At 40.1% G+C, this 27,027-nt stretch overlaps 1 protein-coding gene across 1 annotated transcript in view; it reads left to right on the top strand.

Moving 5' to 3' along the window:
* COL22A1 (collagen type XXII alpha 1 chain) overlaps positions 1-27,027 on the top strand; it is a 197,340-nt gene that overhangs the window by 141,109 nt on the left and 29,204 nt on the right. The window contains exons 30-41 of the mRNA XM_042869694.1: positions 1,349-1,390; positions 2,977-3,009; positions 6,419-6,472; positions 6,922-6,975; positions 8,127-8,180; positions 10,378-10,431; positions 12,044-12,097; positions 13,039-13,143; positions 13,650-13,694; positions 15,593-15,670; positions 18,846-18,881; positions 19,773-19,826. Of these exons, the coding sequence (XP_042725628.1) occupies positions 1,349-1,390; positions 2,977-3,009; positions 6,419-6,472; positions 6,922-6,975; positions 8,127-8,180; positions 10,378-10,431; positions 12,044-12,097; positions 13,039-13,143; positions 13,650-13,694; positions 15,593-15,670; positions 18,846-18,881; positions 19,773-19,826 (663 nt within the window). The remainder of the gene's footprint in view (positions 1-1,348; positions 1,391-2,976; positions 3,010-6,418; positions 6,473-6,921; positions 6,976-8,126; positions 8,181-10,377; positions 10,432-12,043; positions 12,098-13,038; positions 13,144-13,649; positions 13,695-15,592; positions 15,671-18,845; positions 18,882-19,772; positions 19,827-27,027) is intronic.

The following is a 27,027-nucleotide window of genomic DNA, read 5'->3' as shown; positions in this document are numbered from 1 at the left end:
TGATGAAAAACACAGGATTTTTTCAATATGCAAAAGAAGATTTTTTAAGTGTATGTTGTAGGAGAGTGTCTGCTCCTTTAAGGGTACCTGGTCAAGGAACTTCTTCAGTGCAACCAGAGGTAATAAGGGAGGCAGGGTTGGGAACCAAGACACTTCAGTCACACTAATGGAGAAGAACTTATAAAAATGTAGCAGTGTCTGTTCCAGCAGGGTTATGTGACTGATGATTTTGAAGCTTGACCAGAAGCATCTCCCATTCTTACTAACTGCATGTGCCACTTACAGAAAAATTAACTGAACTTTCCAACTGAGAAGATTAACAGGGCTGTGGGGAGGGAGCTACAGAGTTCAACCCCATATGGTCTCAAACCGATAAAGGGGAAAGGGGGAATAGGAGGAACCAAAAGGTAGAAGAGGATCGCTATGAGTGGAGTGGGTGCCAGCAATGGGAGTCAGGCTGGGGAAGTGGACACCTCCAGTCTGTGATACTGAAATCTTCTATTACTTTCAGGCTGGATATCAGGAAAATGTCTTCTCAGAGAGTAGTAAGGTATTGGACCAGGCTGCCCAGGGAGGTGGTTGAGTCACCATCCCTGAGGGTTTTCAGGAAACCTGTAGATGTGACACTTATGGACATAGTTGAATGGACACAATGGTTGGGCTAGGCTGAGCTAAATTTTCATGGTTGTCTTTTCCAACCTTAATGATTCTATGATGTTCTCTGCCACTGGTATGGGAATGTTGTGTTCTCCCACCGTCTACTAGGATGAGACTGGTGTGAATGAGGTACGGATGAGGCTTTGCACCACTGGGTAGAGCAGAACCACGTGTTACAGCCCATATGCCTGGTGCTGGCTACTGGTTGACCATGTCTGTATCTTCCTCAAAGCTAGTGTGCATGGGGTGTGCATGTGCATTTGTTAGCAAACCAAGGTGGACCAATTGGCAAGTGATGGAAACCTTGGGCCTTGGCCAGCATATCAGGCAAGTGGTGAGTCCATATTGGTCCACTCAGGAGACTTGTAAATGTGGTGTGCATGGAAAGGGGAAAACGGAGGCCATGTCCTCCAGACTGGGTCCACAGGCGCTGAGGTGGGCCCTAACAGCCACTTAGGGAAGACCCAAAGGTGGTGGCTTTACTTTTACCCTTTTAACAGTTTTAGCTAAAACATGCTTTCCTATCAAGAACTCTGACAGGCTTCAGCCAAAATGCAAATTAAGCTCTATGCCAATTCTACAGTTGCCCTAGGATTACATTTCATCGGACAATGTTGTATCTTCTGAATGATAAATGTTGACTGTTATTTTCTCACCTTATATATGCATAATTGTATTCTCCTCTCTCTAGGGTGACACAGGTTCCCCTGGCCCACCAGGCACACCTGGAACAGTAAGTAAGATGTTGTGCTGCAAAAACAGTCTAGGCATCATCATACTTCTGCCACATAAGTGCCTCAGAAACAAAGCTTTACAAGATCTGTGCCTCTCTGCTGAAACATTAGGACTTACTCTTAGACCATCTCTTTTGGTTCGAAAGAAGCTCTATGAAGTTGCATTGGTATTTTGTACAATTTTTAGAGGTTAAGCACTTTTCTATTTCTCCACAAACAGCTCTTTTCTGTGCACTTGTTTCATGGTAGCACTTAAACTGAACTTCTGATATGTTTAGCAGCTGTAGGAACTGATGATGAATATCATCAGGGTGAAGATGAAGAGCATATTTGTACTGATTTTCTAGGTGATTTAGCTTTTCCCACCTGAGACCTCGTGGTAAAACTGGTTCACTAAGAGAAGATATCTATGAACAACAGCTATACTTTTGTGGTGAGCAATTCCTCTTCTTCCAAGAAGAGCAGTGGGCTTCACTTCTCACTGACAGTAACTTATGGGTTGGAAGAGCAGTGCTGTAGCCTTTGCTGTACACAGTGCCATGCTGTGCTGAAAGCCCAGAAAGACTCTCCTAACAGAAATTGATAGGTATTTGGGTTCAGAACTGGATCTAGAACAGAAACAAACAAACCACATGAAAACATCAACTTATTGTTTCTTAAATGAGCCTGAACAATTCCTTTCAGATGTACAAGTGTAATTACTATGGAATTAACTCCAGGCACTCAGAGAGCCTCACAGTTCCCTCCAGCAAAATCTGAGTAAGTAGTTTGGAGCAAGCACTAGGAACAGGCTTCTCACTGCAACAGAAAGGCTAATCCCTGTTACAGATCCTCTGGAAAGCGTCAAATACCTACTTTTCAGCTTTACTCACCACAGCTGGTTGCAGCTGCCTCATTCACAGATCATAAGGAGAACTTTAATCAGAATCTGTTGGAGAGAATCCAGCAGCTGTAAAGTTTCATACAGCAGTGGAGGAGGTATTATGATTTCTTCCTTGCGTTCAGCTGGGCCTCGTTAGTCTGTGACCAGGGGTACTTAATACGATCATGTGAGAAGATTGTGACTGAGAATAAACCTCTCTTGATTGAAAGCTTAGAAAATAAAGCTTATAAATACTATATCCTAAGGATAGGTGTGAAAAATATGCCTGACAGCTCAACCTTCCAGTGTTTGTAGGGAAAATTAGTTTCCATTTCATCTGTAAGGATAGCTAACAATTTCAGTACATTCTCATTTCTTTAAGGACTTCTTTTTTTTTTCCCCAGATTTTGTTAATTTTGATAATAGATGCTGCTTCTCTCTATTGATTACAATCCTTTTATATTTGACCATTCCTTCAGGATGACTAAAGTCATAAGACAACCAGTTATGCTGGGGTATCTTATAAGTGCTACAAAACAGAGAGCTCAGCCTTGGAGTTAAAACGTTTAATGATACTGAAGATGTTACAGTGAGTTGCTCATTTATAAACCCTCTAATGGTTATATAGAATGAATTATCTATAACGACAAGGAGAATACAAAAGTTTTTGCATTTCCAGGAAAATAGACAGTGTTTCTTTTAATGCTTTTGTTTCTTTTCCAGACAGCCTTCTTCACCCCACACCCTAGGATTCCTGTAAGTAATGTCTCTAATAAAAATGGTCTCTACCTTGTTCTCTCTAAGTCTCCAAGGTCTGTTAGAGTACCTTGGTAATTCCAATGTTATTTAAATGCTTTTATTAGGAGGTCAGTTTGGGTGTGGTTCTATGCAACATCACCATGTTAATCAGCAGTGATGAGAAGCCCACAGCTGCCCTGATTACACCAGCATCCAAACTAGCTTCTTCTGTCCACTGTTTAAAAGAGGAATACATTGTAGAGTACATATTGGGAATTAACAGGCATTACTTAAGATCATACCTTTGGTATGCAGATAAGCTTGTTAAGGATCAGGAGGCTTTAGGGCATGTAAATGGCAGAAGTAGGCTGCAAATGTGGCATTAAAAAAAGAAAGTGCATGACAAGTTTTTCAGAGATGGAGGAAATGGGAACGTGAGGTAGTGCTGGAATTGGTGGCAATTTCTTTGGTTCTTTCTTCACCTTAGCTCATAGATTGCTGCTATATATACAAAGGAAATAAGGCTGCAGGGGAGACCTACAGGGGAGACCACTTTCTACAACTCTCTGAAAGGGGGATGTAGCAAGGTGGGGGTTGGCCTCTTCTCCTAGGTAACTAGTGACAGGATGAGAGATAATAGCCTTAAGTTGCACCAGAGGAAGTTCAGATTGGGTATGAGGAAAAATTTATTCTCTGAAAGAGTGGTGAGGTATTGGAACAGGTTGCCCAGGGAAGTTGATGGAGTCACAATCCCTGGAGGTGTTCAAAAAGCACGGCACTGAGGGACATGGTTAATGAGCATTGTGGTGATGGGTTGACAGTTGGACCGAATGATCTTAGTGGTTCTTTCCAACTTTAATGATTCTGTGAAATATGCAGAATAATGACAACTTACATGGTCTTTGTAGTGCTGCAGTCACAGGAGTTTTCTCTTTAGTTTTGAGTGCACTGCTCTTGTACATGAGCTGCACGACTGTGAAGACTAAAAGGCCTGAAGTGTGTCAGCAGATCAGATCACTGGGATTTCTCCATGTGCAAGTTAATGGTAATGGTATTCACCAATGCACAGAACTGCATATAGCATTGCAAATTTTGGGAGGAGAAAGGGAGGTTACCTTTAATTTGCAGCTTTAGAAATCAAGGTGCCAGAAGGTGGTGATATGCCTTAGGAGATTGTCATTGATTATGTTCTAGAGACTGCAGCACTAGCAGGGTGCTGAAAATTGTAATGCAATCTCCAAATTCTTGCTGCTGCTTTCCACTGATTATATGGTGTATAAGAACAGACAGTGACTTACATAGACAGAGAAGAGAAAAACATTGTGAATAAAGGACAGCACCTCCATTACTCTGTTTTATTAGCTTAAATCAATTTTACTTAAAACACACCACAGTAATTGTCAGAAACGGGAAACCTCTAACCAAGTGACTCTAAGCTCTTCTTTGTCAATCACCACAGCTCAGTTGTGTTCTTTTGGTGCAGCTTGTGCTGTGGGCTCCGCAGAAATTTGATGACCCAGCAGAGCAGTAGAAAGGTTTCTGCCATGTATATTCAGACCAGCGAATTCAGAGTGTTGAGTACTTCTTGGAGATGAGGTGTGTGAGAATCACAGTGAAGGTCAGGTATTATGGTTAGAAAGGAGCAAAACAGGAGATGGCTCCTCACCTTGCCTTCCACTTCCCACTGCAGCTGGTTACTGCTGAGCCCCCACTGTTTCCTTTCCTCTAAATGGCACAAAAATGATGAATGCGTTAATTGAAACTACAGGAGGACGCTGCCAAGAGAGGAGGTCAGGAAGGCTGTGAGCACAGATCTTGCCCAGCTTGGCAGCAGCTGTTAGTTGTCACCATTGCATTTCTGTTCATTGGGCTGTAGGAAAGAAGTAGGTGGCAGCTGATTAAGTCCAGCTGCCAGGGGCAGAGGTGTCTGCAATGTGCAGCACTGGTGGGAAGACTTAATGGTCTCTGTGGGCAGTTATGGATTCAGCAAATTTGGGAAGGACTTACAGGTAGGATAGGAAATCAAAGGATTGTGGCTGTGCAAAGACATCAGTCTGGAATTTTGCCAATTTTGCATTGACATGTCAATGACAAGTCAAATATTGGGGAAAATGTAGAAAAAGTATTTTAAAAGGATTTTAAAAAAATCCTCTTTTTACCTCTTGAGTTGCTTCTTCTCTTTTGCAGTCTTGTTCTCCCTAATAACACATGCCCTTATTTCCATTTATACCATCCTTATCTACAGATTTATTACCATTTGCCTGTGCCTTTTTGCTCTTCTCTCTTGCACAAAAATTCCAGGCACAACTGAGCAAGTTTGTGATAAAGGATCTCTGAAGTGCTTCATGCGATTGCACTATCCTTCAGGGGGCCAGTAGATGGCATCAGGGACTGCCTGATTGGAAGTTGGTCTCACCGGGTGCTGATTGTAAAGTGAAATTCCTCAAATTATTTCTTACAAAGCATAATATTTATTCATAATGCATTATAAAAACAGACATAAGCAGTATTTATGCTATTACTTTTATTTTGTCTGATGGAGAACCATTTGCAAACAGACTTTGGATTCCCAGGTGTTGCAGAAATGATCGGCAAATAGCAGATGTGAATAAAACACAGACTGATTTGCTTGTGGGTTCTGCATTTCTACTGATCATTATTCCTCGTGTGTCTGCTGGGGGAGCTTAATTTGCTGCTGTTCTTCCTGTTTTTTGATTGCATAATTGAAACACCTCATATGATAATTAATAAATAAATGATGATTGCTTTTGCCTGAATACATATGATCTTATAAGTAAGCAAATGTGGGTATGCAAGTAGCGTCAGGTTTTCTCTGGCTAGTTTCATTATTGTGCTGTTCCATTCAACTTATAGAAAGCAGAAATCTGGGCTTACTGATTATTATTATTATAGAACTCAACAGAGAGCTGATGAACACCTGTCTGAAAGCATCTTCAATGAGGAAGAACAAGAATAAATTACTCCTACTAGTTATTAATGGTTGCGCATGATATAGTGAATTGGCATTGCAGGAGCAAGGGTCAGTTGCACAAATGTGTGGAATTACTGGCAGAACTAGAGATTTGGAAAAGCTGTGTAATACACATCTCAGGAAGTGCTCAAAATTCCTTCAGTCTTAAAGGTGAAATAACAATCTGTTTGTATGTAAGATGCTTCCCATGCTGTAGGATAGCTTTAGGCTTTTGGTCTCACAGAGAGACAATGCAATGCAGTGGCCCTGGTGCTTTTGCTGTTGGATGTTGGATTTTTGCAATTAGTATTATACTAATCCTAGCAGTCTAGACAAAATCTCCAAAGTCCTTTGAGGAAGATACTCAATGCCAGAGCTGGATATCTGATCAAATGAGTCTCTTACAAAACAAGACTAGGGTGTCTTCTAGTTTTATTTGTCTTGTTTTTTTATCAGGGTGAACCAGGACCAAAAGGGGAGAAAGGAGATCGGGGAACAAGTGGAGAACCTGTAAGTACAGCTAAGTGTTTCTTAAGTTAGCTTTAAATTACATTAAGAAGACATGAGAGCTGCCTCTTTTGGAGAGAGAGTGTGGGACATGCTCTTTCCATAGACAGGAATCTTCTCTTATCAAAAATAGCCACAGGGTTGTTTGGTGTTGGCTACACAGGAAGTCAGATTACATGAAATTAAGCACCTAATTTTTTAGCTCTGTACCCTATGGCTAGAAGAAGAGTATGGAAGAAGAGTCTAAATAGTGCAGTTGGCTACTCCATTTATATTTGGCTCTGCTCCTGTTCTAGAAGGAGCTCTCAGGAGAGGTAGAGAGCTGTGCAGTTCCAGCCTGCATAAAAAACACTCTCTCTTCTCTCAGTGTGAGGGAGGAATAACATCTTTTGATGAAGGGAAGAATTGAACTGTTTCCTTCAGCTCTTCCGCCTGTGCCTCTGTTTTTGCAGGGATTACCGGGGATCCCAGGTGAACAGGGTGTCCCAGGAGCTGTAGGACTCCAGGTAAGAAGAGCATAACTTAAAGCAAATCTTTGGTATGATCAGAGAGGGTTGACTTCATGGTGCATCTCACTGTGAATAATTCCTTCCCTGTACACCACCATCCCATTTCTCCTACATCGTTCTAAGTACAGGGACTACTGTACAGGTATTTGCTCATGCTGGACAATATGAGGAGATTCAAAGCAGAAATATGTGATATCTGAGGAAAGACCAGTGTCATCTGAGGGTCTTCTTCCAACTTTAGGCTCCTTCACAAGGGCACCTGGTATTTGTGCCACCAAAGCACAGGTCTCACAGATAAGTTACTGCAATACATTAACAAAATGTTGCAGAGCATTCAGACTCAACCCCAGCTCACTTAACCCTGACAGCATTATTGCTCATGTTAAATGGATTTATAATTTTAATTATCTTCTGAAAAATTTCTGGCTCATGCACAGTGTTTCCATGTACCACTGAGGTATGTCTCCATATAAACATAGAAGGGTATTTATTCTGTCTTTGTTTGTGTTGCATTCAAGTCACATCTATTAGTTGGGGATAATCAGCAAATACTGCTTAATAGCAGTCTTAGCATCATGAAAACAGTCACACAAAAAAACAAGAACAAACGTAATACCGTATAACTTTCAAGTAACATTTGCTAAAAGGGGGACCAGATCAATGGATAGACTCCACTCTGTCATGCCAAAATCCTAATGAAAGAACTAAGTATTATGTAGGACCACAGCAAACTCACTGCACTGTAATCTATTTTGACCATTTCTAAATGATTATTAGTATTTGAGAACTGCAGGCAAAACTTCCCCTTTGCAAGGAGACCATCAGAGTTCAGCTAGGATGGAAGCATCAGGTTGGCCTGAGGATAGGAAGCAGCTTCCCCTAGATGAATGTCTGCAAGTTCCAACATGCAGTACAGTGAAATAGCCTCTGAGCTGATCAGTCATTAGTAATTCTTCTTATGTCTCAGGGTTTTATTTTTATATTTCATTTTCTTGCTGCATAGAGAACTGGGAGCCATTTCCTCAGCCGTTGAACTCCTCTGCGAATTGATTAGCTGAGTACATGTTCAGGCATCCTGAAGTCTATTTGTCTGGCAGGCATTCCCATCCCATCTCTAATCAGCTGGTACTTCTTTTCTTACTGCACAGGGGACAAAGGGGCAGAAAGGAGCCCGAGGAGAAGTTGGAGCCCCTGGAGAGGCTGTGAGTAGCTGTTCCCTTGCAGCATTTTTCCTTGGCAATAACACACCTAAAGGGACTTGGAAGTCCCTCCCTGCCTTGCTGATTCATGGTCCCAGGCTGCTTGGGAGCAGGGCACATCCTGATACAGCTGAAAGAAGAGTCACTGCTGGTGGGCAAACAAATGCAGCAGCACAAAACCAATCAATGCCCCAATCAGCCAGCTCTAAATTGTTTGTCCTTTTTTGGATAAGTCTCCTTCTCTAACAAAAGCCAACTTTTCTGAGTGAAGTGAGGCAGAGCTTGCTGCTGCACTGTGCTATCAGCCCAGCTCAGGCAGTCAGCTGGTGCATGGAGTAGCTTCCCAGCAGCAGCCAGAATTAGTTGTTGGTTTTAGGTTTCGTAGTCAATTTTGCTTTCTTTAATAAAGTCTCATCACCAGAGGAATCATTATGTACCACTTTTTGCGGCCTGTATTCCACAGAGTGCTACTGTTGTCTGACTACATGCTAAAGAACAGCTGAAGATTCAAGCCCTGTTTTATTACTATAGCAGTTGTATACTCCTTTTGTGTCTGAATAAAAGGCCACATACTTTCTTTGTAAGCAGAGAAGGAAAACTGAAGAACTCATTCAAGTAATGACTGGGAGAGATGATAATTTTGGAGTTTGAATTACTAAATCACTAAATCACAGAATTGTAGGGGTTGGAAGGGACCTCCAGAGATCATCGAGTCCAACCCCCCAAATGATGATGAAGACATTCGAGGTCAGAGTGGACAGGGCTCTGAGCAACCTGACTGAGCTGTGGGTGTCCCTTTTCATTGCAGGGGAGTTGGGCTACATGGCCTTTAAGGGTCCCTTCCAACCCAAAAGACACTATGATTCTGTGATTATATGTTTATATATGGGAGAAGAAAGCCATAGGAAATCCAAGCAAAGAATCCTAGAGCACTGAGTTTCTCCTTGTGTCTTTGTGTTTATGATTTTCCTGCTTGGATTTGTGCTCAGGCATTGTATTTAGCAGTGCATTGACCCTAGACTCTCAACTGCCTTTCCTCAAGTCTCCATCGTCTTCTGTTGACGGATTCCTTAGTCCATGTGGAGAAAAGCAGCTAAGGGTGCCCCGCTCCCTCTAAACCTATTCACTGATTAGCATAACGTGGCTTGGAAAGCATTAATGATATGGAAATGCACACGTATGCCTTTTGTTTGCCATCCCATCACAGACTGCTGCTGCTCCACCTTTCTTTTGACTCACATACCAGTAACTGCAAATAACACAGTAATGAGGAAACCTTTAATTCTCTTACAGTGAGCTTGATGGAAAGTCATCCATTTGCTGTGAATACTCTTCATAGTTGTGCTGTGGAAGATTTTCACAATCTCCCAGCTGTTTGTGTTGTCTCTCTGCAAGAAACTGCTACCCAGATCTTCCCATAGGAGGGGTTTCTGTATTCCAAGTCAGGTACATTATTTCACTTTGCCAGTGCAGATGTTTTTAGATAGTCTGCCTGTTTTCATCCTGAATGGCTTAGGAATGCTGATAGAAACACTTTTCCTTGTGAAGCTGTGACAGCAAGTGAACCCTGGCCTGTGTAGAGTGATGAGTAACTCCAGAGATAATGACTTAGACTTGATACTGTCAGGCCTAGAAGAAAATGTCTAGCTACAGCCTGTAACCCCAAGCATATGTCTCTCTGGGGACATAATCTGAAAATATTTCCTCCCATGTCCTTCGTGCATGTTTGGAGGCATACATACTGAATAGGATTGCAGACGAAAATACCTGTACTTCAGAACAAAAACACTCTGAATGATTTGTGATGCTTTTCTATCTAACACAAATGAGTATTTTTCAGGTTTTTGTTTTCAACAGAGCACATTTTATTGGCCAAGATTTTCATTTTCATCTTAAATCAACTTACTTTTCTCTGTTCTTTTGATGTTTTGGGCTCAGACCTTTCTTCCTGAATCTGAGCTGGACTTAGGATTTTAGTTTGATGTGGGTAATTTAAGCTTCTGAGAATCTTTTTTTTTTTTTTTAATTGTTTCATGCTTCTTTACACTTCAAAGTGTTTCAAAAAAATGCTGTTCTTTTGCTTTGTGCTTGTACAACATCTTGTATGACATAAACCTCAGTTCCACTTAGAACATCTTGTTCCTATGGTGGTACGAGTTGTGAATTACATATGTACATAAATTTCACTTTCTTTAAAAAGGGTGCAGTTGGACCAGTGGGGCCTCCTGGACCAAGAGGATTGCCAGGAAATGTGGTATGTAAGCACCAGTGTATTTGTTTTCTCATCTGTGCCCTGGTCTCTTTATTTAATGTTTTGATTTTCCTCCTGTGGAGGTTTACTATCAGATTCAAAAGGCTGTGTTTCATTACACTTCTTTTCTTTTTTTGAATCAAAAGATGTGGAGGCACCTGGGAATGGTGTTTCTATGAAACATATTTTCATATCATTTGTAACAACAGGGAGGCATGGAAAAGCTTCACTCCTCTTCAAATTGTAAAAAAACATTTTTTTCTGCCAGCTCCTCAAGAGAAAAATTACAGTGTTTATTGTCTCTTTGGTTTTGTTTCCTTCACCTCATTTCCATTTGTCCTTTCCTTTTGAAAACATGACTACTTGATATCAAGATTGCATAGTAAGCTCCTATATTTGTTATGAAAATATGTAAATATTAGATCCTACAATCAGTGCCTTGAAGATGTACAACATCCTCTTACCTCAGTAGGTATTCATCACCATCGTTATATTGTGCCTGACAGAGCTTTACATGTCTGCACAGAAACCTTTAGAGTAACTCTACTCCCTGCTCCACCATTATAACTCTCTATTTAGTGCTTGGGATTTCTTTAGAATTACAGTAGAGTAAATGAAAAACAACACTTAGACCTCAGGTTGAAATATGTTCAGGAACAATGGTTTAGCACAAAGGCTCTTGAAGGCAGTTTGTCAACTAGGCAGTCCAAATAATATCAAATTGCCTTTCTCCTAATTGTTAATCTACATTTCATTTAATTGTATTAGTACAATGATTTCATTTCAGATTGGAAGATGATATCTAAAATGAAGAATTTGTTCAATTTTACAATCCTTTAAGCAAATTTCTTTACCACTAATGCCAATATATTGCTTATAAAAGCTGATATAAGTAAATATTTTTTACTGATACATAAAAGAAAATAATCATCATGTCCACGCAGAGAAGAAGTCAGTCCAATCTTATGGTGCCAAAACATCATTTAATATCTTAAAATGGAGTGCAACTCTACAACATTTACACATTTTGGTGTGTTAGGAAGCCACAGGGTTTGATTTCATCTATATTTTGACAAGGAATGCTTTGGAATCTGCCAAGACCTGAAGAGGAACAAAAAATTGAAATAAAGGCTAAAACAAACATAGTTAAGTATTCCAGGGGATGGTTTTGGAGACTGTTAGCTGTAAAATATGGAATACTGTGAGACTTTTGGCTTCTCTGATAGAGAGGAGTTGGAATTTGTTGGTAATGGATTAAGAACTGCTGAGGATTTCACAGAACAAAAATGTTATCGGTAGAAGAATGCACGAATCTGGAATTAGCTCCATTCCAGCTTTTGCTGTTCAGCTCTTTTTTATATCGAAAAAAAAACCCCAAACAAACCCAAACCTCATGTTAGCACTTGGTACGCAGTTCTTCTGTGATGTTCTCTGGATTGTCGGATTCTCTGAACTCTCTACTTGTCTGCAGAGGAAAGCGTAAAACTCATACTCCTCATGTCTCATAATCCTTGAGACAGACCATATTGAACATGCTGATGCTGGTCTATGCATCTTTTTTAGGATCAAATGCTGCCTAAAAAGATTTTAGTCTTTAAAGTTCTTTTCTTTTCAGGGAGTACCTGGAAACCCTGGACTACCAGGGAAGGAGGGAGAAAGAGGGGAAAAGGTGAGTTTGTTCTTACCTGGCTTTGTTCCTTTTCCTTGGGGCATTTTAAGTAACTTAGGACAGAAACAGCTTGAACTGGCAAATGATTTCATAGGTTCATAAACTGCTAGGACACATGGACTCATTAGATTATCTCATCTGACCTATTCTATTACACATGCTACAAGGATTTCACCCTGTTGCAGCGTTATAATTTACCTAATAAAACTACTGAGGTACAACTGAATATGCCAAAGTCACTGCTACATATTTATACAATGATGATCTTCTTTTGTCCTCACCCTTCAGTACTTTGTGAGATGCTTGCTTACCACTTCAAACCCAAAACTGGAAGAAAAGCTTGCTTTTGTTGTTTAGGAAACAGATTTATGCTTTTCTGGTAAACTACCATAATATGACCATAAGCTCAGCCATCCAATACACCCTTTCCCACCTTTGTCTGCTTTGCCCAACTATTGTGTTTTATTTCATATCTAGGCAATATACTTTTTCATGCCAGGGACTTGTAGTTTACCAGTACATTACAAGCAGCCAGCATGCCAAAGTCCTCATCTTTTTTTTTCTTTTTCTTTGCCAGAGTAGGAATAATTAATCACAAACAGGGACCCATGTATGTAGGATATAGGATTTATAAAGAAACAAATCCCAGCCTCCTCAGTCTCAAAGTGTTTTAGATTACTGACATTCATCTCAGCGCCATGTGTGGATCAACAACTCTCTCATCTAATCAGTACCCAAAACATTTTGAAATGTTTTGCTTTTTTAAGGAAAATAAAATGCCCTGAGATTTCTGAAGGAAAAGGCTTCCTTTAAAAGAGGGTTCCCTATGTTCAGATGAGAAAGCTAGAAGAAAAGGTAGATCTTTTAGTCCCAGTGAAAGACCTCAGACAGGAATGGTCTTTAATGTATGGTTGACAGCTTTATTGGATTATCTTCTGCAGGGTGACCCAGGAAAAGAAGGAAAAGTGGGTTTACCTGGGCCAGCTGGGGTGCCAGGGCCTCCTGGACAGCCGGGTTTACCTGGCAAAGGTAAAGATGGAGAACAGGTAAGTACTGCTGGCAAGCACTGTGCTCGAGTAGCTCAGTATGAGCTTGACAAATGCAGCTTCTGAGGGAATGGTGGACTTCAGGTAGAGTGTTAGGTTGAGATCTCACGGGTGTCTGCAAGACACATAAGGGCACAAAAGCCTTTGTTGTGTAGGATGTTGCAAATCACAGTGCTGTATCCAAAAAGGCAGAGAGGACTGAAGTTTCTGAACTGTGAAAGTGTGCCATCTTGGCCATCCAGAATGGCCTCCACAACAAATAACCATTGAACGATTGTTGTGACCATCATTAGCTTGATGAAAATTCCCTAAAAACATTTACTTCTAGCTAAGTTAGCAGACTGTAATCTGCTTACAAGTTGTCAGTAAAATATTTTTACCAGGATGGTGTAGAACAAGGAAAGGGGGTGAGTGCTGGAAACTTGTGCTACCTCACCTCCCTCAAAGGCCAGGCTCCATTCTGGCTGTGCAATGACTCTTCCCTGGTTTTGGTTATGTCACTTTAGGGAGAAAGAGGCCCACCAGGCTTGCCAGGACCTTTTGGACATAAGGTGAGTAAGGACTTTATTGTTTATTACAGACTGCTTCTTTCCACTGCTAGAACTGAATTTAAAGTTATGGTGAAAATATGGTCTGCTTTTTTATTTCACCTCTCTCAAGAGGAAATCAAATACTTTCCAGTGGGACTGGGTATTTCTGGTTTGCTCTCCTATACTGCAGCTAAGACAAAGACTAGTTTGTTGATTAAGTTAACAACGTTAATGTCTTCAACTGAAAATGAAGTTTATTCCTTTGTGAGTAGATAGCAAGTAAAGAAAGGAATAGAACAGCAATAGCATTTGCTTCTGGAAGCATTTGGATTGTGCTTGAGTCTTCAGTCAGATATATCAGAAATTCTCCTCTTTGAAATAATGACTGTGTCTCGATTTGGAATGTTAGAAAAATAGGGTATTGAAACAGGTTTTGTAAATGATTGGTATGAATACAGCAATATGATCAAAGTCCCATATTTTTGAAATAACCAAACTCCTATGAAACATTTTCTTTTGTTTTTGCTGCATCCTGCATAAATACACTGTACTCTGTTGTATATATCTTGACAGTTCAGAAGGTAGACACAACAACAGAGTGAAAGTAATATAAAATTCAGAATAAAAAAAAAAAACACTGAAGGAAATCTAATGAAATACATTGTTCAATATCAACACAAGACGTTAGGAATCTTAATTGTGCATGGAAAAATACTGTTGAAATTTTTGTACTGAAATTATGTTCTTGAACAAAGTAACAGATAAGGGATCTGCAGGAGTGCCTGAACTAATGAGAATACATTTTCTCTCACTGTCCCTGTAGTATTGTTTCTTTGAAATAGAAGATTAGTTTAAGAAAAAGAAAGGAAATAAAGTAGGAGATATTGCAGAATGAACTTGGGCCAGGTAGAATCCATGGGTAACCATTTTTCTATCAAGCTTCTGTACAGTTGGAAATAGTGTAATAATAAATAACATAAATAAGGCTCATTGTTATATGTCTACTGACAGAGTGAGACTGACTCTCACAACTGCAATATAATCCATAAAAAAATCATATTTGATATTTCTCTCTATAGCAGGGAAAGAGAAAGGACATTGAATTTAAGTACTGTAACCAATTTTTTTCTTAACCCTCTATCTACAGTGCCCATTAAATAGCACCAAGTAACTGTCTGTGATCTGCAAGTTTTAATGTTGAAAATTCATTTTTTTGGAACGGAGATCTCTCTATTTGTAGTATAGTCCCCTAGGGAGAGTGGTAGAATGGATTTTTAAAAATTGTTAATGCACTGCTGTGAAGAAGCTTGTGTTGGTAAAGGAGAATATTAAGATGCATCCCAACTTCCTAATTCTGTCTTCCCTATATAAATAATATGCATTTATCAATGCTTGCAGGTTAGCAAGCATTTCTTCACAAAAGAATGTGAAGAAAGGAGAACACTTTACTGTGCTTAGTGTTTGCCCAAGCTACGGGAAATGCCTCATAGTACCCTGCTGGCAATTGCAAATGCAAGTGTGAAACTCCATGAAAGCAGATGCACTGTTCTTCTAAAATCTGATGTTCTCAAATTACTGCAGTGTGTATCAGACATTGTAGCGTATGGAACTACTGTTGGAAATTGGATGCTGTGTGCTAAAATGAATTAAAATACTTGTGGAAGCTGTGTTCCTTTTCAGTTATGTGATGTGGCACATGCTGATGTGGTGTCAGTGCTCACAAAGGTGTACCCCTCTGAAGTAGGGAGGCACTTCTCTTGGCAGGACATGACAGAAACTGTGTTGCCACAACCTGATCCCATGTCATACTGGGCAGGATCAAGGTTGTATCAGTGTTATGTTCTGTTGGAACACTGTGTTGTATTTCAGCACATTTTCTCTGCGGTGGACAAAGCTTTTAAGTTCTCTCTTTATTTCAGGGTGAGAGGGGAGCTCCTGGCCTCCCTGGACAGCCAGGAGACAGAGGTGTGCCAGGAGTTGGACTGGCTGGACCACCTGTAAGTAGCAGGAGCTGTTGCAAACTGTGATGAGACAAAAAGTTAATCTTTAAACCGTCGCCATCTGGAGAATGGGTTCCCTGTGCTCACCTGTGCCCACCTGTGCCAAGAGCCTACAGCATTTCACTCTCTGAAGACGCACAATGCTAGCCCGGAAGCTGCCATTCATGGCTCTGATGCCCACAAGTTTGTTGTGAGGGCTCTTGATGCATTTGGTTTTAGTTGAAAGAGAAAGGCAGAAAAGTGCTATCGGAGTGATTGATGCAGCTGTCTGTTACTTGTGGTTTTTCCGCAACATCTTGACACAGTGGCTCTGGATGGGAGCTGAGGTCTGTGCTGAGTTACCAGAGTTAAACAGGGAGATGTAACCCTGCTGTCACCTTATTAGGAGGAATGATGGTGACATGCATGTCCACATCAGTACACAGTACTCTGATAGGGAAATATAAAATCAGATTAGTTAAATCGCTGCCTTCCAAGAGAGCCATTGCCTTCATAATTTCCCTCAGAGATTAAGTTACATCTGATCCAGTTCTGCCATCATCTCCTGCTGTTGTTGAAGTTCTACAATTATTAGTGGGCATGAGATGTTTGTGGGATTTGTTCCAGAAAGTATGATATTGTTGGGATTTGATCATCCCAATACTTAATATGCTCTTGAGATCAAGGGGATTTGAGAGTGCTCTGACTTTGTAGCCCTCCTGTTCCACTAAATGCACAAATGAAATAAGTCTAGAAGGAATCAAACTTCATACCTAGTTAAAATTGCTAGAGAACATCAGAGTCCTTGCATCCTTTCATATCCCCTTATACATGCCATGATACTGTACCAGCCAAAGCCAACATTTTCATGCTCTGATTATCTGCTTAGGAGTTTCTCAGTACATGAAATTATTTTGAAATGATAATTGATATTGCATGATACTGGCTAATAAATCTAGCCTTCTGGGGTGTACTTCCATTTAATATTTGGTTTTACCCTGCTGAATACTCTGTATAGTAAAGCAGACAGGGTTGGTTTCATAGCACACCATGACCATATCATGGCTATCGTGGTGCTTAACAATGGTATCAGTGATAGAAGATTCACTGAGTGTTACTTTGCTATGATTTAGATAAGGAACAGTGATGTTGGTTGCACTTCTTAAGGTTTGGTCATTAATATTAAAGTTGAATTAGAAATGAATGACTTCTTTGAAAGACACTAGTATTTAACGTGTATTTATGTGGCTAGTATTTAATTAATGAGTTGTAGATCCATTACAGGGTTACCTGAGTTCTCTTCTGCACTCATGTACAGAGGAAGCCAAAGTTATTCTTCACATATATTCATAGAATGACTAAGAACTTCACTCTATCACTTGTAGCCATCACCTGACACACACCAGAGGATTACTTTGTGTTATGTCTTTGCTGTTTGACCACTATCAAGATGAGTAGATGGTGCCACATACCATAATACTCCCGATTGATTTTATTTTTTTTAACCTTGCTCCAGTTCAAAGACTCAGAATTTGAACAATTTGAGAAATGCTATATAACATTTAATCCATCAGGCTTTCACACATCTTGAGTCCCACTAAAAAATAGAATATCCTCAGAGGAGATGCTTCAGTGCATATTATACACTGAATAAATGTGTCAGCCTGTACCCTTTCTAGTAACATGACAAAATTGGGTATATAATGTTTTCAGTTTCAGAGGTAAGAGTCAGCAATTTGTTTTAATTGGAGTCCTCACCTTGTTTCCTCCTGTGCCCTTAATCTCTCTTGAGTTTTGCTCCCTGTGTGAAAGGTTTAGATAGATTAGGGTGAGTTTTGTTGTTGTTGTTTGCTTTTGCTTTGTTGCTAAAGTATTGTATTACTACTGAGCCATAAAGTGAGTTTTAGCAGTGTGTGATTTTCCCAACTGAACTAAAAGCAGAAGTGACTGCATGGAGAAGTGGGGTGAATCCACATGCTTGTGTTCAAGTTCCCTGATAGAAATATGTGATGCACTAATTTGATGGGAATTACTTGTGATCTGTCTTTCCTTCTTCATATTGCAATGAGTTTAACATGATGCATTTAGCCCTTGCTTTAGCAAAGCATTAAGGCATCTTGCATGGAGAACTTTGTGAGGATTAGTGAGTTAATATGCCTGAAATAGAAAGCAAAGGGAGAGGAGCCATAGTGTGAAACAATTTATTCAAATACAGTCCTAGGGATGTGAGGTCAAACCATGTCTGGGATGTGTTTGGAATGTCAGATTGATCCATCCCTGCTGGATATGGGTACTGCATTACTTCTTTAGTGTGCCTTTAGGAGTGGATATCTTCTAGTCTGTTCACTCCACTATGCACCTGTGTAAGCTGCATTCCCAAAGAAATAGCGTATGCAAGTCCACTGGATCCTTTCCTTTAACCTCATTTAAAGAGCACGCAGATCCCATGAGATGCTTTTCCTGCTTCTAGAGGAAGTTGAACACAGTGTCTTTCAGGACCATGGGGAGGTTCTCCTGTCCCAGTCCAAAACATGAAAGGCTGCTGCAGTTCTGCATCCCTGGGTTCAGCCAGTAGCGAGGCTGAGCCCATATTGCCAGTGGGCATGTACAGTGTACACAAATAGACATGCTGCCACACAAGTCAATTCAGAAACGAATGCCTTGATCAACACCCATGTACATCTGAACAACACTCACGTAATCACGAAAAAGCACATGTTCACAGCCACTCAGCCCTGTTGTTGGCACTCACACTTTTCCTATTCAGCTAGTCTGACTTGAGGCTCACCAAGAGCCTACAGGCTCAAATTCATCAGCTCACCCACTTGGAAGAGGGTAACAAATTGGATTTAATGATAAGATAGGGCAGAATGTGATGATGATGTGGAGGGCTCAGTCTGACAAGCGACATGTCAACATACAGCTGTCCTCTTTAGTCTCTTTTTCTCCTTTTTTCTCACACTTTTTCTCCATGATTCATCTCAGTTTCTCCCTTTGATTTTCCCTCTGAACATCCCACTGTGAGTATTGCATATTTTTGTCTGGGCAGCCTGTCAGATTTGCTCCTTTTCCTTTTCCTTTCTTTTCTCTTTTTTCTTATCTCTATTCTTCAGGGACCCACCTGTTCAATCAAATGGAATGCTAATTTTAAGCTCTGCTAGTATTTTGATTGCTCAGTCTTCTCTATTTGCAGGGCCCTGTTGGACCCCCAGGAGACAAAGGATCATTGGTACAGTATGTCTTTCTCACTACACCCAAATTTTATGAGGAGGGAGCAAACAAATGAATTTTGTTACTATCAGCGATTTCATAAAATCATGATTAATTTTTTGGTTTAGTCACATGTTGGGAGAGTCATATGTTGGCTGATTAGCCAAATGAGACTTCAGATATGCACTACCACTACATGTTTGCTGTAATGGGTTATGAGAAAAAGAGTTATCCAGACTCTTGTTCTGGTGACAACTTTTCCTCACCCCTCAGAATAGTTCCCACAGATGGAAAGAAGAAGTATGTCATGGCAGACAATTCAAGGCATGTTATTATGCTTTATAATATATATAATATAAATACTTTTAAGCATTTTTCTTGCTTAAGGCTTGCAGAAAACCCTGCATTTAAGTATTTCCTTTAATCATTTACTAGGATGCAGTCAATAGGTATGAAACAAATGGCTGTTTATTGTAGTTTTACTATATGCTGGCATGCATTTCCAGTGGTATAGCCCAGTCATGGTGTGCACTAGTTTGACACCAAGAAATTGAATTGTCTTTTCTCTTCCACAGTCCCTTGATTAGTTGTATTTTCTCCCTGTTCGTATACTTGCCTTCTTATAAAGAGTCATTATTACCTTTCCAGTTGAGGTATGGGAGATTTGACTGGAGTGATACACTTACAGTTCCTGGAGGCACAGAAACAGCTGATGCTGTGACGGTTCAATGTGGAATTATTTTATTCTAATTTCTTTTGAAAGTGTGTTTAACTGTTAGCATGGTGGGTTGTTGTTGGTGGGTTTTTTTTCCCAAATAATCATAGAGTTCAGTATTTTTTTCTCTTCAGCTAAGGATAATCTGGCTAGTACAGCTCATGTTTCTGCATTTGTCTGTTCTCTCCCTGCCAGGGTCCTCGTGGTGTACCTGGTATCCCTGGACCACAGGGGCCTCCTGGCCAGGATGTAAGTAAAACGAAAGTGTAAGTGCTTACAAAATTTGCTGATGCTTAAGACTAATTTCCCTAAAAATTGTGTGCGTACTCAACCTTGGTTGTTGAGTGTTACTAGGATAGTCCAATGGAGATGATTTGCAAAAATTCAACTCTTATATTTCAGGATTTCGGGGAAAAAGAAATTTAGGCCGCAGAGTAACTTTTGGAGGAAAGCGATGGACAACTTATGTGGCGGCATACACTGGGGAATGATCCTGTAGTAGAAAAGGATGATAGTTAAGCTCTTTAGGAAATTCATAGAAGTCTCTAAGATAAGTAACCCATAATATTTCTATAAAAATAAGGCCACTTCCACTAAAAAGCTGTTTATGAGTTCATTTTACTGCTGCTGCTGTGCTTAAGAGATGACACTTTAACCTCTTCTCTGTGCATTCTCCTCACTCAACTCTCTGCAGTTGAGTCATGGAGCTAAGGGATAGAGGGAAGCAAGGCAGACTCCCAGCTTGATAGCTGAGCCCTCTCACTGCCCAGTTTTGTCACAGTGTTGAATCAGGGAAGAGTTTTTTTCTCTGCTGGTAAGCCAGTTCTGTGACATAGAAACCTGCCTTGGAGGAAAATCAGCAAGGGGGCTGTGAAGATTTTGAGAGATTTAATCTTTGCATTTGTGCCTGTTGGAGGAATGCTGTGGAAACGGTACAGTGGCCTTCTGTAACTCTCTTCCTCATCAAGCTTTCTTATGCTGTCTTATCTGAAAGGGGTACCAATTTTCGTTAAGTACTTGTGAGCATGTTATCCTTCATGCATTGACATACACCAATTATCAGAAAGGATGCTCTTTTCTATAAAATAGCTTTCCTTTCCTCTTGAAAAATTTGGAAAAGAGGGTCTTGGGATTTTTGTTCACCCGCTCCATCGTAAGACAAATGATTGTGACACTGGCGTTCCTCAAAAGCCTATTGTGGCAGAAACGGTCTATCAATTTGTGTCCCTGAGCAACCATTGCAAATGTTTGAGTTCTTTAACCAAGAGTTTCTTTAACAGAGCTTTTATACAGGAGATAAAACAGATGAGCTTATTGCAAGTGCATATGAGGAGAGTGCAGAGCCAGCTTTTCTAAGTCTCTTTCTGGCTGTGCTCAGATCAGTGTTGACTGGTCAGCTCTTGGAGAAGCAGCACTGCAGTCTTTCTATCTCTCCTACTCCCTGCAGGAAATTACCCAAGCAAAACCATCGCTTATGGTACTTAGAAAGCACATCTTCTATTACACAAACTGATTTAATTGCAGTCAGCATGCCTTTCAAAAACTATGTTTTCTGGTTGATCACCTATTAAGCAATTCTACCTGTATTTCAGGATGTGTAAATGTAACTACAGAGCACATTCCAGCATTTCTTGGTATAACAGCAGGGATACTTTGTTTGACAAGATCCTGTGTTTCCCAGTTTCTTGATCTCCACTTTCATTTATGCATAGTACAAAGGATTTCTGATTCTGCTTTTTGCACATTTCTGTATCAGTGTAGCATTTCTGTGTTCTTTGAAGCTTGCCAATTTTTGTATTCTCTTGTGTTTATGCAGTATGTCATCAGTTAGAAACACTCTGATTTGAATTGCTGATAGGAGCTTGCCACATAATTCCGAAGCTATTCAGTAGCAACAGCCTTAATGACTTGCCTCACTCAATGTCTTGTCTTTTGCTGTGGCCTCTGCAAATGTATTTCATGGTGGTTTTTTTTTTTTTTTTTTTTTTTTTCCCGAGACTGATTAATTCTTCTAAATCACATTTACATACAGTAGTCTATTCTCTGCCTTGTTTTTCCAACTGCTGACTCATCAGATGCCCTTGGAAATGTGTCTTATAGGTTATTATATTCCCTGATACTGTAATATCATATTTAGAGTTGTATTTCAGGAGGTGAAAGAATAAACACTCCCTTTGCAGTAGCTTTGACCAGAATTATCTCTCAGAGGAGCACTTTTTTTTGTTTGTTTTTTGCATGACTGCATCCTGGAAGGAGTGTCTGACACACCATTAGGCTGTACTGCAGTTCAGTGAGACCTCAAGGCTGGAGAGTTCAATGTGGAACTTCTAGAGAGAGTCCAGCAGAGGGCCACAAAGATGAGGAACATGGAACATCTCCCCTATGAGGAAAGGCAGAGAGACCTGGGACCGCTCAGCCTGGGGAAGGCTGAGGGGGGATGTTATCAATGCTTATAAATATCTAATGGTTGGGAGTCAAGTGATCACAAATTGGAACACGGGCAGTTCCATCTGAACGTGAGGGAGAACTTTGTTACTTCGAGGGTGACAGAGCACTGGAACAGGCTGTCTGTAGAGGTTGTGGAGTCTCCTTCTCTGGAAATATTCGGAATTTACCCAGACTCTTTCCTGTGCAGCCTTCTGAAGGGAACCTTCTTTAACAGAGGGTTCAACTGGATGATTTCCAGATGTCCATTCCAACTTCTATGATTCCGTGGTTCTGTGCTCAAAAAATCTGTCCATAAATCTCTGCAGAACCTCTTCTTCTGGACAAAGCAGTGAACAGCTGAATCTACTGCTTTTTTTTTTTTTTTTTTTCTCTTTATCATCTCTGGTCTACCTGTGTTATTCTCTCTAAATCTGTGGGGTTTTTGTTTGTTTGTTTGTTTGTTTTTTAAATTAATTAAAGCCCCGATTCTTGAAGCCTGAACTTAAAGCAAACTTTTTTATATTCTTCTTTTTGTTTGTTTCTTTTTTTTTTTTTTTTTTTTTTTTTTCTTCTTATGTTTGGGGGTGGGAACAGAAAAGCCAAGGAACAGATGGAACTGAACTTGGCAAAGGATGCAAAGAATAACAAGAGATTCTGTAGGTTCATTGGTTAGAAAAGAAGAGCGTACCCCCAAAAAGAGTGTATCCCCTCTGATAAGTGAGAAGGGAGAAGTGGATGTAGTGGACAAAGAGAAGGCTGAGATACTCAACATGTTCTTTGCCTTGGTCTTTACTGGCAACCAGGCTTTCCAAATCTTTCATGTCCCTGCACCTCCAGTTAGAGGTTGGGGGAGCAAAATCCCTCCCACTGTAAGCAGAGAGAGAGTTTGAGAACACTTGATGAGATTAAATATATGCAAGTCAAAGGGCCAGATATCTTGCATCTAAGTGTCCTGAAGAAACTGGCTGAGGTGGCTGCCCAGTCCCTCTCCATCATATTTGAAAGGTCACGTCTGTTGGGCCAATTCCCATTGTCTGAAAAAAAGAAAACATCACTCCCATTTTTAAGAAAGGTAAAAAGGAGTACCTGGGCATCTACAGGCTGATAAGCCTCCCCTCTGTGCCAGGAAAGATCGTGGAACAGATCTTCCTTTAAATTATTTTAAGACACATGCAGGGTGAAGAGGCAATCTGAGATAGCCAGCATGGCTTCACCAGGAGCAAATTATGCCTGGCCTCTGGTGGCCTGCTAGAATGGAGCAACAATATCAGCCAACAAAGGAAGACCAACCGATGGACTTCTGTAAGGTCTTTGACACAGTCCCACACAACAAAAATTCTAATCTGTAAATTGCAGAATGTGGATTTGTTGGGTCTTCTATTTCATGGATAAGGAATTGGCTGCATAACCAGCGCCAGAGAGTTGCTTTCAATGGCTCTGTGTCCAGGTGGAGGCTGGTGATGAGTCCCTCAGGAGTCTGCACTGTGACTGATGCTCTTTAATATCTTTATCAACAATCTAGACAGTGGGATTGAGTGCACCCTCAGGAATTTTGCTGATGATACTAAGCTGAGTGTGCAGTTGATACGGCAGAAGGAAGGGACACCATCCAGAGGGACCTGGACAGACTTGAAAATTGTGTGTATGTGAGCCTAATAAAGTTCAGTAAAGCAGAATGATTTTAAACTAAAAGAAGGGAGATTTAGATTAGATTATAGGAGATAATTCTTTACTCAGAGAATGGTGAGGCACTGGAACAAGTTGCCCAGAAAAACTGTAATTGTCCCATCCCTGGAGGTTGGATCAAATCCTGGGCAGACTGATCTGATGGGTGGCAACCCTGTCCATGGTGGGGAGTTGGAAGTAGGTGGGCTTTACGGACCCCTCTAACTCAAGCCATTCCATAATATTATTCAGTAATTTGTATTTCCCTCTAGCTGGACTACTTTTCTCCATAATAGGACTGTTGCATGCCTAATTTAATTCCTTCAATAAAATTACTTCAAATATTAATTTTACTTACTTTTGGAAAAAAGAAAAATCCAAGCACATTTAAAGCTGGCAGTATTCCTGTATCAACTATTAAAAAAAGCATAGCCTTAAGTAATTTATCCAGAGAAATTGGCCAAATCTGTGTCATGCTCTGAAAGCTGCAGAAAATGATTCTATGCTTTTCTCTGGAAGCATCCATTCTGCTCTGCTTGTCTCCTGGGAGAGAAAAAGTTTCCTTTCAGCATACCTTAAATTAAAATACAATCTGAATGACAAAGCCTCTTGTCCTACAGATAGCACTGAGGGCACCCATTTGATTTGGTCTTTCTGTATTTTAAATATGATAATTTTAATTAACATAAACATTAATCATTCTTAAATGTGCTAATTATTACTGATAACTACATTCCAATTTTACTGGGAAGTTAATCTTTCCATCTATTTATTTTTGTAATTGCAAAAACTTAATGTGTGCATACATTACTGCCACTGGATCTGAAGAACAGACTTTTCTTTCCTGGGGTTGGTTTTTCCATGCAGTTATAAGGCCATTTCCAAGGAGTTTTTATCTTTGCTTTAGAATTCATGCACCCCGAATCAAAGGATAGTCATTGTTTCCTTTTTTTTCTTGTTATTCCTGGAAATCAGAACACGTCTATGCTAGTGATTTTATGTCTAGTTTTCTATAGTACTACTTCCCAACCATATGCTTGTGGTTTTGCTGTTGCATGTGGCTGGCTTCCTTATAAATTTTCTTTCTTTCATTTTTCAACATGTCATTTACACAACTTCCATGCATTCCCACTTTGGGACCGTTTGTGTGTGTCACCTTTTGCAGGTCAATCAAGTACTCTGGATCCTGTGCATCACACCTCCCTGTTGCTGCCTGCTTTGTCCTCCCTGATATCCAGTGACACTATTAATTGATATTCTAATATCAATTGCAGTTACACTTTGTACCTTCTGTCATTTTCAGTCAACTTAGAGTAGTTCACATCTTGTAGCTGGTTATGTTTTCTAACTCCAGATCTCCATAGCTCAGCAGTGTTTTCTTTGTTTTGGACTCAGCCCATTGCCTATTCTGCAATAATGCAACATGCTGAAGTGCCAGTGTCCTATATTTCAACTCATACAGTCATTCATCAAATGAGACTCTATTGCTGTCTTGTATTTCAACTTTTTGGCTTTTCCTGGGGATGCTGTTGTTTTCAGTTTCACCAACCATGGCTTTTTTCATCCTGATTTATTTACATCCTATTAAAAAATGTCACTGGCTCCACATCATACAGCTTTCAAGAAGATAGGTCTATCTCTTTGTCTCAAAGCAATCTGATGCAAGGTAGATATCATAGCCATGTTGAAGAGAATTTCAGTTCTAGTTACTTTCTGATCAAGGTTGATTCTCGTGGCTCAAGTCTTTGCTTTCTATTGAACTCTTTAAAACAAATCCTGTGTGAATCTTCCTTAACATAGCCAATATGTGAATATCTCCTTCACACTTAGCCTTCTCTTGAGTCTCACCTGTGGGAGGTTTAGCTTCCTCTAAAAACAAGCTTTTCATCCATGGAATTCAGTACTAGTTCAGTTCCGCTTACGTCACTTAGTTCATATTTAATATTCAACTCTTAAGAAGCCAAGGTAACTGTTGGGTTGTCATTCACTCAGAAGTGTTTAATATGGACATAGAAAAAGAGCTACCAAATATTTTTTACTTTCTCTTTGCTCTGACATGGACTATAGAATTTAAATTATAAGCAAGATGCAAGGATGAAATCCTATTTTGCCTTATAGCTGTAACTATGGTATAGTAGGTTATCACAACTGTGCCTCTGTGCACACCCCGTGCACATAGATCATGAGTTCCCCAGTCAGCCGAGGAACTCCCTGTCTAGTTGGCTTCATAAATAGTACAATGGATTTACTGGAAATGATGGACCAACTTGAATTCAGGTGATTGACATAATTCCTAAGCCCCTTCCTACCAAAGCCTTTGGTTAATTAAAGCTGTTTTCCATGTTCTAATTTGTGTAGGTGTTCCTTGGGTGTGCTAAGCCTAGGCCAATTTACAGACATTACTTTTGTTGATTAATGTCCTGGGTGGGGAATCTGGCACCAGGGAATCATAGCGACCTCCTCAGGTGGGTCCTTGCAGAAGCAGTTGAACTGAGCACAAGATACTTCTAAATAATAAGTAGAAACTGTTCTGCATGTGCAAATGTGGTTGTGTAGGTCAGTCTTTTGTATGCAATTTAAGACGATCAATAACAATGGATCACACATATGCAGGACTAATTAAATAGGGCAAAAGGCTAGCTTGATAGAGAAGTTAGAGAGTGGTTTTGGAAATCTCAGTCCAACTGAAAATGCCACTGAAGATTTCCCTCACTGTCTGAGTGATGACCAGCTGTTCTGCTTAAGAAACTCAGTTCCCCATGTAAGCATTACTTAATGCAAAGATTCAAAACAAATTGTTTGTTAACAGATTAATAACTTGCTAATAAAAGGCAAGAGATGCCCATTAGGGTTCCCTTTTCCCAGCCATAGTTTCCTGCAACTTAAATTCCAAGAATGCTTCTCATTTCCTTATTATCATCTCATGAAAGGCGACACAAATACTTTTTTTCACATCGAAAAAGAAAAAAAGAAAAAAAGAAAGTTTACTTGCTATTTCTGGTGCAAGGATTTGTTTGCAACACTAATGCAAAGAGAGGCCATGATTTTTCATTTTACAGGTGTCTTCAGGAATTTAAAGCTTCATCCTTCACACTTCCGCAGTCATACTGTTTCCTGGGACCAGGAGACATGCCAGAGCAATTTCAGTTGTGTGACTCAGACGAATTTCACTGGGTCATAATGTAGATAAGAGAGATTTAGGAAGGAATGGGAAGAAGTGATTAAGAAACAGCAAAAAAACAGAGAAGTACAACTTCTAAATTTGTACATGGAGGAGTTGACTGTGTGCCACATGCAGAGAGCAGTAGTGCTCAGCAGAAACATTTGTCAGTCCAAAGCAATCAGCAGAATGTGGGAG

The sequence above is a fragment of the Lagopus leucura genome, unplaced genomic scaffold (genome assembly GCF_019238085.1).
Source record: "Lagopus leucura isolate 7727_CA_CO unplaced genomic scaffold, USGS_WTPT01 Super-Scaffold_100002, whole genome shotgun sequence".
In the NCBI taxonomy this organism is placed as follows: domain Eukaryota; kingdom Metazoa; phylum Chordata; class Aves; order Galliformes; family Phasianidae; genus Lagopus; species Lagopus leucura.
This window is presented reverse-complemented; position numbering and strand designations above follow the sequence as displayed.